Raw genomic sequence first — 13,432 nt, forward strand, 5'->3', positions numbered from 1 at the left:
AGGGTGCTGGACACTTTATATAAATGTAATAGATGTGGCTTATCCTACGATTTTAATGTGCTATAACTTCAAGTATAACTTGATAAAATTTATTAGTAAACATTTGCATTAAAAAATATACTACCGTGTAATTTTTTATTACTTTTTTGAGTCCATTAAAATAGTGATTAAGTAGCCTGATAAGTTTGTCTTTTTCTGTGCAAACTTTGAACTCATTGGAGACTGTGAAGTTTACTATAGAATGCTATATTTTAGGGAATGGAGTTTTTAAATAATATAATTGTTGCATTTCTATTGTGTAGAGAGTTTTGGTTTAAGAATATACATATATATAGGCACTCACATACAGTCCTCATGTACTTTACTTCAGCTATAATACACACCTATGCGTACGATCATAAATCTAAATATCTCCAAAACGGTAATGTTTGCAAATAAAATACCACGATTCGTAAAAATTAATATTTTCACAAGGTATCGTCAATTCACTTTACAAGGTTAACTTTTGATTTTTATCTCAAATTTATCCAGCATTCGCACTTTTGACGTGTAAAAATGTTTATTAATATGTTATTTAATATTATGCCCAAAACAATTTATTTAATGATGAAAACAATAACAAAAATAAACTTTCAATACTTGATAAGTACTATATATTAAATCAATATCATTAATTTTCACGTTTTTTTCGGTTGTCTGATCAGGACTTTTCCAAGAGAAGTGTTATATTTTTATTTGTGTACGAATAGATCTTTTTCGTTTAAACCTTGTATATATATTTGGGATTCTTTCAGACGATGTACGCGCATAACTGTTTTGAAACATGAAAATAGTAGATAATTAAGTGCTTTGCAAAAGTTAAAAGAATTGTTTTTTTTCTCAAAGCTGCAAAGACCGAGATAGTGAGTGGGATAAGCAACATTTTTATCAAGATTTTTCTAACAACTTGCAATTTATTATATTACAATAATTATTTATTTAAGATTATGATATCCACACATATAATTCCAAATTGTTTCAAGTATATAACCGGTGCAATTAAAAATCTAACTTAATGGAAATTTATCTAGCGAACAAAAAAAGTTTTAAACCTCTTATACCTACATGTATATTTCTATGATTATGTTGGCTACTTTGTACAAATAATAAATAACAATTCAGTCAAATAGTCATACAATAACATTTTGTAAATGTTTCGACTAAGACTTCTTACCCCTATATAAATACTATAATTTTATCAATACTTCAATTGTCACTATCCATTCAGTTACAAATGGATTTTCACTTTTATTTCTGCAATGAAAAATTTCATCATTTCTCACTACATCCTTACAGGTCCAATCCTTTGGTAGATCATGTTGAAATTTTGGACTCTGACAGGATCCTGGAGTTTTGTGATATATCCTTCTGGTACACACCGACCATTGAGACAGAACTGAGGAGTGAAAAACAAGTTCAAGTTTACATTGCTCCATTGTTATTTTTAATGCATGTGAATGCATTATTTTAGAATGATTCATCGGAATAAAATTCACATACCATATTTTTGCCACAAGGTGAGCCCTCAGCTGCAGGTGCTATAGCTCGACAAAAAGCTCCACCAGGAACAGAACACTCTAGTCGAGTGCATATGTCAGGATTCCTCCTCTGTCAAATTATATCCTTTAATTATACAATCTAAAATTGATAAGAAACAATGTTAAAACTTTTAATGTACTTACGAAGCAAGTCTGCGAGGATGTTCCAAAAACTTTTTGACATTGTTCATCCAGTGTCTTCATTTTTCCAGGTAGAGCAATTTTCAATTTTCTTCCCATTTTTCTTGGTGGAATTGGAAGACAGCTTGCTCTCTCTTGGCTAAGGAGTCAAAATGTATGTTGTTAGAAAATAAAATTTTTAATAAGAGCTTTTTTCCGCAAAAATACTCACTTCAAGAAAGTGTTGAATGAATCGATGGTACATGGAGACCATTGGAATCCATTTTCATGTAACCCAAGATCGCTCGTCATAATGTAACCATCTTCTGACGGACATTTTTTCGAAGATTCGTGACTGCCATCATGGTGGGCTCCAATTCTTTAAAAATTGACAAATAATTAAACTAATTAATATAGTAAACAATGAATACACTAAAAATTTCAGAAAATGTTCAACACTAGGAGCTTTAGGCAGGTACTTACAAATGACCAATTTCATGAGCTGCAGGGATGATTCCACTGTAACCTCCATTGTCTTCCACTATTCCAGTTGCCTCTGACAACTTTCTGTCGTGGTCTCTGTTACAGGCTCCTGCTACGAATGCATATCCTAAGAGAGAGAGAGAGAGTGACATGAGATTAATTGACAAATTTATTTGAAATTCTGATATAATATAGAAATGATTGTTACATCATTTTAAAAATAAATTACTTTTACTTACCTAATGTAGATGGGTCACAAATTCCATCGTTATAATTGCATAAATCCAGTCTAGAATATAATAATAATTTTCGTTATAAAAAATTGATATGAAATACATAAATGTTTATATACGATTTAATGGACATTTTTGCAAAAATTGAAAACTCACTGCGTCAAAGTAATAACAAAATCGTAAGTGTTGTATGGGAATCTAGTTTCTCTATAAAAGTACGTTGACATATTTCGCAATGCTTTATCAGCATCCACCAAGGCATAGCCTATACGATTTTGATGCACATATGGCACAGCACCGTTATCCTACAATATAATAGAAACCAATTGAATATTTGTCGAGTTTTTTTTTATTCTTCAACAATTTCCTAATATTTACCAAAGCAATAATTATTCCAGCAAGGTTAAAACGAATTCTGGGATTGGTCAGCATTCTATATCTCAAATCGACTCCATTCCAAAAAGCTAATATGTACCTCTTAGCATGCTCAAGATTTTTACCGATCAAGCTGAAAAGATCAATGAAAATATTTTAATTAAATTTAATAACGGATCATTGTAAAAATATTTTTAAGTTTCAAGATTATTTCTTGATATTTACCTGTATTCATTGAAGTCAACTACGACCAAAACTTTTGGAAAGATAACATCTGGTAATGGTGTCTTCCTCTTTGCAAATTTTCCCGAGTTTTCTGCTTTTTTAAATCCTAAAGACAATTATTACAATAAAAATACTCGAACTAATGAATTATATTAATTATTGTCGATATTTAGTTTATTTCTTTGCTTACTGATATACGATTCACGCATCTCCTGACTCTTTGGCATCCTGTACATTACGTGGTGATACGTGTAAACAGTGTCGTTGGTTCCATTGTTTAAATGAAGTGGCTCGTATAAATTTTCTCCACCATACATAACATCTGTCAGTACACGTTTGGGCAAAGGACGAATTACCAGGCTATTATCAACAATGCCATCCTAATAAATAAATTAATTTAATTATGCTGCCCTTTAAACTTTTTCAATTCTTAATCAAAACAAAAAATACATACAAAAATGAGATTTCCATCTTCATCTTTTTCCACAGTCAAAGCTGCTCGTTTAGAAATATCATGGAAATTTCCTATCATTGTAACAAAAGGCTGCAATAAAAAATGAGATAAATATTATTTGAATGTTTCTTGATTCACAATTTGGTATTTGTAACAACAAATTCTCCAGTAAAAACTTACATTACGCACTCTGGTGTATTCCAAACCAAATCTGGCAGAAACGTTCGATCTGACAGTCCATAACGGAGTGTATTCATCAGCCAAGTAACCTTCCGTCGGCTCCAAATACAATTGCAAGTCTTTATTCCTACCCGAAATTTGAACCTCTGGTCGAAAATACGAAATATCTTCCCCTTGCCCGTCCAATGCTTTATGCTTCATTTCAACAATATCGTATTCAGGTACTGAGAAATAAAAATAGTTGTGATAAATTTGATCAAAAAAGCCAGAAAATTATTATCAACTCGAAACAATAATTTTGCATACCATTCAAACCCGCAGCATGGAAGACTTGTCGAATTTCTTGAGCACTCATGTATCTGTGAATCTAAATAAAAAAATTAAATTTTAACAATACTTCGAGTTTTCATAAATAATTACAAAGTTAAATATCAAGAGAAAATGTAAAATTTATAAATTATGAAAATATTTTGAAATTTGGATATTATCGAACCTGGTGGCCATTGCAAAGGAAGCAGAAAGATGCAAGAATGGAAAAGAACGATAGGAACTTGAACATTTCACCGAAAATTTGATTCTTCTTAAAAAATGAAAAATTCACTTTGTGGAAAAAACTTCACTGATACACCCACCAAATTTAAGACGATAAAACTAATTTTCAACGAAATATCGAGGACTGCTCGAAAACGTTATGACCTGGAGCAGTCTGAATGAATACGAAGAGTCGATCCGTCGTCTTTTATTATAAAGTTCCTTGCGATGGATAGATTTATTTGCGATATTACGCTAAAGGAACACTTGTTCATATACAATAATTTGCGATTGGGTCGCGACTCGCGATCATTGACTGGGAATTTATCGACAAAAACCCATATATATATAGAATTTCTCCGTATATATCACTACACAAATAAGTTTTGTTGCCAAACTTTTGCGTCAGTGGAACTTTTGCCTGGCAAAGTCTTAAACAAATCCACTGTCAGTCTAATTTGCTGCTAATTTAATTTCTTGACAATTGCTCGTCCATATTTCATTGATAACTTGTGACACGCTTGAAAAGGTCGCCAGCTGATTTACTACCTGGCCCGAGAGCCTCGATACTCCACGACTCTGCGTCATTGATAATTATTTAATTTTTCCTTGCCTGTGCACGCGTCATCGTGTGTAGAATTAATTCTCCCTGGGCTCGAGCCGGTTCACTGTTAAAAGCATCATAAGCATTATTTTTATATTAGACATATTACATTTTATCGAACGATTACTCGATGACGTGAGTTTTGAAGAAACTGATAAAATTTATTGGGACATGTGTGAATCGTTTCATGCCACACCAGTAAAGCTATTATTTTAATTTATCCATTTTAGCGGCCCTGACTATTGTTTTATTCTCAACGTGTTCGGGAAAATAATAGAGCCGTCACGATGGGTGCATAAGTCGTTGTATACGTAGACACTTGGGTAGAAATATTTAATTAAATATTTAGGGCTGATTTTAATTATATAAATTTATGAAAAAGTGAGCTAGTCAAAATATGTTGCACCATTGACTTTTGCGATATCTGTGTAAATTTTCTAGTCTCTTTTTAGCATAAAAAAGGGTGTAATAATAAGTATATGTAAACTTGATTGCAATTTTTTTATTTAGCGTGATATAATGTATGCACAAAGTACGATATACATTTGAGTGTTATTTTTAGAACTTTTAAATGTTAACGGAGAAGGAAGCTTTGCGTATACCTTTATTTAAAATATTTCTTGACGTAAATTTGCTGTTAAACAAATCATAATTCACTCGATTATTACGCGGTAAAATCAATTAAACACGCGAGCTTGAACGTTAGGTGTATACATATATTTGTCAAAAATTAGACACAAATTTAGATAATTCATCGAGCGTTGTTTACTCGCATGTTTCCTTGCGTTACATAATTCATTCAAGAAATACTTACCGTTTGTATATTAGGCTTTGTGATTAATTGCGGTGGCCAGAAATGAAAGCGAGATAAAGAAATTGTAGCGTCAGACAGTCTCGTCTGATCTTACCATTCTTTGACTACTTAATTTACATATAAGCATCGTTATTTCTGCCTCTTTTATAAATAAACGGAATTTTAACAGTGTCAAACGATTTTTATTGATTTAAAACTAACTTAATTGTATTTACATCACGCTATTAATTATAGAATTTATGCTGAATCGTTCTTGCAAAGTGATACAGAGTAGCGACTCGATTGGATTTAATTAAAATGAGACATTTAATAAAGTTATTTCGAACTAATAGTAATTAAACTAGATGAATATTTCAATATAATATATATTTCGTATAAACGGATTAACAAGGCAAAAAATTGAATCAATGTCACATTGACGTTTACTGTGTGGTACGTAAATAAGTATATCATTGCGACGTCCTCTATAAAGGCGATGATGGAGCGAGTGGTGAATGTTTGGAAAGGTTATAAAACGTCAGTGTTTCGAGCATTGGTGTTTATTCTGAGACATCGGTACATTTCTGGGGTTGAGAGTGCGGGAGTAAGATTGATGATTATAAAGAAAAAGAAATAAGGTATAAGAATAAATTCGATCATTATCATTTATTAGTTTGCGCTACAACTTTCAAGGCTCTGAGATACAAATTTGTCTCCAGAAAGGCGTGCAGACGCATCCGAGTCGGTCACGTCCAACGAATAAATACGAATAATATGTATAATTGAGAAGAAGAAAAGATCGAATTGAATAACGGTTACATATACATAAAATAATATACATACAAGTTACATAACCTAATCGGTAACGGCTCCGTACTTTTGGGATTAAATGTACCTCTTTCACATCTTTTTTTGTTTGCGTACGCATGTTTTGAGTGTTACGTTAGGGTTTGCATGATGCAATAGTGTTTCTTTTTGTCGTGCACAGCGATGCTTCGGTCGCTCGGTTTATGATGCAGAGCGACTTGATCTAACTTGGTCACTAATCACCGTTTCTCTCTCACGTTACAAGGGTTAGGTTTGTTTTCCACCTGCAGACAATGGCGCGGGTCAACCTTTAAGGTACGGGTACACGGCGCAGTGCGGCGCTGGAGTCTGGGGACGCACATCGGCACGTCTGCTCTCCCCACGCGCCGTGAACCTGCACCTTTATACGTATAGCAATACTAACAGGAAATTGGCTACTGATAGAAATAGTAGCGTTGTAAGCGAGGCTGCCACTAAATTCCAAGCTACATTCGCACTTGTCAATTATCGAGTTATCGTCAACAATATACGCGGCCAACGATATTCCGTGTAACGCGAATCACCAGTATTTCCAGCCTTGCTAGTTTGCAATCGACTGTGCCAGTGTCAGAATAAAAAACGGCTTTTCGTGTAGAGCGAACGCGCATCCTATTTTCTCTTCCTTCGATTTCTTTCAGCGTAGAAATAGGAGTGAGTGCGAAGGCGAGGGGTTAGCGACAAGTAGCGACACAAGTGACAAGTGCGAGAATAGCTTGAAAGTTGGCGTGTCGAGGTAAGGAAGGCGATATTCGCGTCGAGCAAAGTATTTCTTTCACGAGTTCTGGCGCACGCAAATGCAACCCAATTGGTCTCTCTCTCTCCCCCTCTCTCTCCCCCTCTCGTGTGTTCCTTCATCAGTTCCAATTATGCACAGATTGTCTTGAGGGACGCGCAGCAACGACTTCTCACAGATTGTAGATGGCACAGCCATGTTCTCAGCCTGTCAATCAGCTCCGCGCAATCTGACCCAACGTCCGTGCACTCATCGCCCTCTGTTTCTGTAAACATTGATGCAAAAGTTAATAAAGAGCATCGAAAATGATCGAATGCATAATGTCTTGAACGATATATCATCTTCCACCTGAAAGTCATAGTTTCCTGGAAATGTGAAAGTATTTGCTAGCGAGAAAAATATGCCTTAACGAGAATTGTAGAGATTAAATTCGTAAGTATAGTTGAAGAGTACGTTTTTCCAATAGAAGATAATATTGTATGCAGGAGAAATAACGAGGCATCGGGTGTGATCGATAATGACTGAAAAATGAAAGCATAGAACGCACAGAATCAATGATACGCTAAGTTTGTTATTTAATAAAACGGTGAAATGGTAACTTATGCAAGTTTTTTGTGTCTTGTAAATTATATGTGTTTTCAACTATACCTTTGGTTGTCCAAAATAAAAAGAGACGTGTTTCTCTAATTGCACGTTGTACTTTCAGAAACAGCGAGTAAGAATGATAATAGCTGAGAGTGGAAGTGAGATACGTGTCCCGGTACTTGAGGTAAGAGTTGATTTCTCTTCCTTCACTTAACAATTTTTACTCTATATTTTCAGAAATATTACAGTTTAAAATATATTCAACTACTCGATCTGCCATGATAGAAAACTTGTATCATTCCTACACTAAATTATATGTTTTTAATCAGTTCTTTCAATAGAAACGCCTCTGTAATTGACAAATAAAGTTTTTTTTGCTGATTTTCTTATTATTTGCCATATTCATAAAAGGTTTAGCATTGTGAAAATACAAAGTGTATAGTGTAATCAGTTGCAGTTTAAAATTGCGATATACCTGTGTAACATGTGCTGTTAGTTTGTGTTTTTAGTGGAAATACTCACTGCTATAATGGTGAGTTGAATGAATTTAGAGAATGACATATGTGCAAGTAGAATGTATGTTAACGATAACTAGAAGTTAACGCAGTGTCTATTTACACACCAGTTAACGGAATAAACCGAAGAAGAGACTTTTATCACCATTGAAAAAGCTACAGTGATTGTGATGACAAGGTTACGAAGAAAAATGATGGGAAAAACCTGCAGAAACGTCCCACATTAATGAGTTTCAAGTGTGGCTGTAAAGTGGGTATGGAGCATAAAGGCAATAAAGTGGAAAGTAAAATTCCCTCGCACGCGTTTTAAAGAACCAGTTTAACAATTCTATATTCTCGGAAGGCGCGAAGCTTGTATAATTATGCTCAATGAGAATTCTCCTTCGAAACAATGATACTTTGAGCAACGAGTAGAAGAATGAAACTGCTTCTTACAAGTTCAGAGACTATAGTTAAGCAGATTTGAAAGTGAAATATTCTACAGGAATAAAATCAGTGATGAAACAAACAAGTAGAGAGCTGAAGCTTTTTTTTCATTATAGAAAATACGCGATAGAGCAAAGTAGGCAAGACGAGAGCGAAGAGAGAAAGAAGATACAAGAGGTAGAAAATTTGATGGGAGGAAATTATGCAAAGATGCGATAACAAGTGATGATTGGCACAGGAAGCAAGTGGAGAAAATTTCAAGCAAAGTTGAAAGTTCATCTCTCTCTCTCTCTCTCTGCGAGATGATGATGAAAAAATATAAGATGCAGAATAAGAAATCCTCCTCCGTAGAAAGAAGAAGAGGTGGAAGAAGTTGGAGTGTGAGTATATTCTTACCACCGCGAGGGTCGTTTCTTATGCCATTTGTGTCCAGTTTCGTTGGCGTCGTGTACATCGTGTTGATCGTGCTCTTACGCTTAAACGGACTAACTTTAGGATAAACCACTTCATTTGGACTATCGCTAACTCGCGAGGAATAACCAGTCGTGTAATGCGAGTTGTAATTGTAATAATTGGTTCTCCTTGTGGTAGTGGTCGTGAGGCCGGTGGTGCTAGTGCCGGTGGTACCTGTACCTGCAGCACCACCCGTATTATAATCGTTCCTATAATCATAGCTACTACTCCTAGTCTTATCGTAATTCGTGTATAGGCTAGTGGCAGTGGTATGCGTGTATCTGACTACCGGCGTAGTTGTGTAAGAGCTGACACGCCGGCTGTACGGCCTGATGCCGCCTGGTGAACTTGGAGCAAATTCATTGGCCAGTGGCGAAGAATACTTATACTTCGTCTCTGGTGTACTGTACGTCGTTCCTTCCCATGGATACCTGCGTGCATCATTTTAACCAAATCAGTTGAAACGAAAATCCTCTTGATTAAACATGAAAAACACGATTAGTATATAAATATTCGATCGTCGCATATATATGTAGATGACTAATGTTATTATTCAAACGATCTCCCATGACGAGGATCGAACGAGAGGGACCAGGAGTCGAGGAAGAATAACACAATCGATATAACATAATTATACAATAATGAAAAATGAGAAAACGCAGACAATCCAACGTACTCCAATATTAATAACAACTTTCGTTCTTCGAATTCCGGGCCAATAGCCGAGCTTTGTCGCATTATATATATAGTTATATCAAGTTGAATGAGCATGTCGAGCGGTCCGTTTTAGTTTGTCCGACTAATTATCATAATATTACTATGGAGCGCGAGCGAACGAGTTCGGATCTCGTGGCGAGGGCAAGATGTGAATTGTCGAATTATGTAAGCTTAATGCATAATTGCGTGACTAAACTTTCTCTTTCTGTCAAATAATGCGATCGTTGATTACGCCGAGTGGATTTCGCTAATTTCCCAGACTATTCGTTTATATGTCACGCGCTCAACATTCAACATTCAACATGGAATATTATTCAACGTGCATGTCCACAGGGTATTACCTGTAATCCGTACTGTTGTACTGGGCGTAGAACGGCCGATTGTGCGTCGCTGCGTTGTAATATCCATCCCTGCGTATGTACGTCGGTATATTTTGCGTGTAGTCCGGGATTATGTTCTCGTGCTCCGCCACGCATTTCCCGTTTAGGCAGAACTGCGAAACAGGATAGTTTTATTAACCGGTCATTAATTAACCATGCAACTTTGTGCAGCGCTGGTCCCGCTTCCCATTCAACATTTTTCACCTTGCACGAACAACGTCTTAGCGCGGAGAAACACATGTATATATGTCTTTGACAACTTTCCTCGAGTAACATATAACTCTATTACAAAAATCGACCGTTTCATTCATCGATGCTGGGATTACCTGTCCGTCCCCGCAAGGCGAACCTTCGGCTGCAGGTCGGTAAGCCACGCAGTAGCCCGATCCAGCGTCGAAACAGAAAAGCTGAGCGCACACCCGATCGTCTTTCTGAAATTGCACACCGATTTAATAAACATATACATATATATATATATATATATACATAAGGAAGAAGAAGGAAGGAAGGTTAGCATGTGCAGAAATAACAATCAACAGTTGCAGGATACATTAAGAGAGGAAGTGGAGTACGTCGAGAAGGAACTATCAGTGAAAATGAAAATCCGTTAATTGAAGGTTATAGCAGAGCTGATGGTGGTATACGTGTAATCCAGCAATGGTAGCACGCAGGCTGGATAATTTTATAGCTAATTAAAAACTTACGAAGCATGCACTTGTTCCACGGTCTTTCCGGCATTGTGCATCCAATGAAAGTAACTTTCCTGGTAAAACTCTGGGCAGTGCTTCGTCCTCGTGGGGTGCGTTATATAAACACGTGGCGGTATCTCCGCTGAAATCAGTTTTTCGTCCCGTTTTTTTAAACATTAGAAACTCATTGGTTCGCCGTTTCGCTCAATACCAATTTACGTAATTGATAAGGAGCGATCTCGAGCGAATCGCGAAATGATTTATCGAGATAATTCAGTGTGGGATGAGAGAAACGATTGTGCTATATATATATATATATATATATATATATATATATTGATTACTTTAAGAAATGGTGGAAGGAGGAGACGCTGCAGTGGGACCATTTGAAGCCCTTCTCCGTGTGTCGCAAGTCGCTCATGATGTAGCCATCCTCCCAGCGACATTTCTCAGCCCCTGGACCACCCAGGTAGCTCGGAGGTGGCGAACCGTCGTGCACAGCTCCCAATCTGAAATTGGTTATTTCTCAATATACCATATATAAATATATATAGAAACAAAATCCATTGTTATTGCACACAAGGAAGGTACCACTTTACCGGAGAAAAAAGGTAACGATTTTCGCACGAAACCGATAAATTAATCGCGTGTCTATATTTTACGATGCAGCGAGAAATATCAATTAAGAAAGTGGCCATAATTTCGTTACACCGTATAAATTCGTCTGCAGCTATGGGCGAAAGTGTTCCCAACAGTGAAATTAAAAGCGATTAAGATTGTCTTGGTATAATTAATTAATACCGCGTTGCTGCTACCGCTGTTTTAGATAAGCCTCTGCAGCCTCTAACCACCTTCGTCGATCGTGTATTACCTAATAACTTTTTATCTACCACCGAAGAGTTTATAACCCGTGAAGAATTCGTAATCATTAATCCTTTATTATTAAACTGCCTTTTTATTGATGTTGATCAATGGGATTTTAATTGCCTTATCGAGGGGCAATACAGGTATGCTTAAAACACGTACGTTTCTTATAATATTTTTTCCTCAGCTTCTTATGTTTATACATAAATGTGGATAAACGCAGGAATCACTTACAAATGGCCAACTTCGTGAGCAGCGACGATAATTCCACTGAAGCCTCCAGTGTCCTCGATGATAGCGACGGAATTCACTTTTTCGAGCCTCTTGTTCACCACGCATGCTCCGCCAACGTACGCGAATCCTGAAGAAATGTCAAAGTTTCAGTGACCAGAATATTCCTCTCCTTTGGTTCTCGATTGTTAATAGCTACAGCAGATTCGTTATACTTTCGAAATTAATAAGCCTTCTTTTCTTTTAGTGAGTTACGTTTCAAAGTACCATAAGAACGAAACTATGTCACCCACCACGCAGCTCAAAAATCGACCAATCGTCCGAGATACCGATTCCTCGAGAAATTTTCGTCTAATTTTACAGAAACCAGTTATGAATGTATTACGAAATAGCGATTGAAATACTTCAAAGCGCCATTACTTATTTAAAGTAAAATTGAAACTAATGTTTGCGCTTATCCTTGTATTAATATGTACGTAGTGTAAGGTACTAACTCGTATTTCCTGGATTGCTTCATGGCAACATTAATTGGAGAAATAAGCCTCGGATTATACGAATTTTGAGGTGGGGGTGGTTGTTTTTATTATTATTGCTATTACTATTACTATTATGATTATTATTAAACCTGATTCAAGGAAGCAAATGCACATTTAATCGCATAATCGAATTATTAGCACGAGTAAATCGTTAGAGTATTCCACTTAAAAAGCTGAGAGTCGTGAGAGGAGGTACATGCACATCCGATGTTAATTGACCGGACACGACGAACAAAAGTTAACAGCGATTCCCATCGGACCGATATTCGACAAAAGATTTTCCACAGCTTTTGCCAAAATCTGTGCCGACCGAGACGAATCATGCCACGCTCTTCACATTTCACTTTCAATTGTCTTCTTCACGTTGCAAGACTTACCGACCACGATCCATATCAGTAATGCAGCCAAGGATAAGAGAAACATAAGATTTTAGAGACACAGAAAAAAGAGTACAGGTTGCAATGAGAAAGAATTGGCAGTACGAGATATAAACTTTAGCTCCCCTATAAACGCTCCAAGTGGCTTTCGAGAAACATATAATGTATGAGTGCTGGAGAGGATAAAGGCTCATTAGCTATTATGTAATATCAAATATATTATTATATACTTTTTTATACATACAAATGTATAATATCATTAATTATATATATAGATTGCACAAATGCAGGGTTTTTAATAATAATAGTAGCCATCGCAGGCTTTCGTGGTGAGTTTGTTTTTTTAATTATGCAAATCGTTGCTCTCTCGTCGAAGCAATAGCAGTGAACCACACAGATTTTTATGGGACTTGCAGGAATTTTTCCATAGAGAGCATGAAAATAGCGAGAGTATAGAAAGTGACATATACACGATACCATTGCGAGTGGAAAAATTGCACAAAGA

The 13,432-nt window shown here is 36.1% G+C and overlaps 2 protein-coding genes across 5 annotated transcripts in view; both read right to left on the bottom strand.

Moving 5' to 3' along the window:
• Nucleotides 1–998: 998 nt before the first annotated feature.
• On the bottom strand, nt 999–4,809 carry LOC136777705 (A disintegrin and metalloproteinase with thrombospondin motifs like). The gene is made up of 14 exons (XM_066734210.1): nt 4,141–4,809; nt 3,954–4,014; nt 3,648–3,871; nt 3,468–3,557; nt 3,204–3,393; nt 3,014–3,119; nt 2,792–2,921; nt 2,570–2,718; nt 2,420–2,469; nt 2,181–2,307; nt 1,930–2,076; nt 1,722–1,857; nt 1,540–1,647; nt 999–1,435 (listed from the first exon to the last, which is right to left on the bottom strand). Exons 1-14 carry the CDS (start codon nt 4,204–4,206, stop codon nt 1,322–1,324), a joined length of 1,698 nt encoding a protein of 565 aa, XP_066590307.1. The 5' UTR covers nt 4,207–4,809; the 3' UTR covers nt 999–1,321.
• A 1,043-nt stretch (nt 4,810–5,852) lies between these two features.
• Nucleotides 5,853–13,432, bottom strand: part of sona (sol narae) — a 77,727-nt gene continuing 70,147 nt past the window's right edge. The window contains exons 12-19 of one of the 4 annotated variants that reach the window (XM_066734201.1): nt 12,018–12,144; nt 11,264–11,428; nt 10,935–11,061; nt 10,557–10,661; nt 10,192–10,343; nt 9,423–9,564; nt 9,077–9,313; nt 7,279–7,419 (exon numbers count right to left, since the gene is read on the bottom strand). In XM_066734201.1, the coding sequence (XP_066590298.1) occupies nt 9,095–9,313; nt 9,423–9,564; nt 10,192–10,343; nt 10,557–10,661; nt 10,935–11,061; nt 11,264–11,428; nt 12,018–12,144 (1,037 nt within the window). In that variant the 3' untranslated portion in view covers nt 7,279–7,419; nt 9,077–9,094. Of the gene's footprint in view, nt 7,420–9,076; nt 9,565–10,191; nt 10,344–10,556; nt 10,662–10,934; nt 11,062–11,263; nt 11,429–12,017; nt 12,145–13,432 lie in introns of all 4 variants that reach the window. The other 3 variants (XM_066734200.1, XM_066734198.1, XM_066734202.1) reach the window with 3 other exon arrangements.

The sequence above is a fragment of the Prorops nasuta genome, unplaced genomic scaffold, assembly GCF_024137725.1.
Source record: "Prorops nasuta isolate Cenicafe-Biocafe unplaced genomic scaffold, Cenicafe_Pnas_1.2 PNAS00011, whole genome shotgun sequence".
NCBI lineage: Eukaryota > Metazoa > Arthropoda > Insecta > Hymenoptera > Bethylidae > Prorops > Prorops nasuta.

Coding starts and splice junctions, on each gene's coding strand:
- LOC136777705 (XM_066734210.1), bottom strand. CDS start 4,206: ATGTTCAAGTTCCTATCGTTCTTTTCCATTCTTGCATCTTTCTGCTTC. Junction 2,470..2,569: donor TTTGTTATTACTTTGACGCA/GTGAGTTTTCAA, acceptor ATTATATTCTAG/ACTGGATTTATGCAATTATA. Junction 1,858..1,929: donor TCATTCAACACTTTCTTGAA/GTGAGTATTTTT, acceptor TTGACTCCTTAG/CCAAGAGAGAGCAAGCTGTC.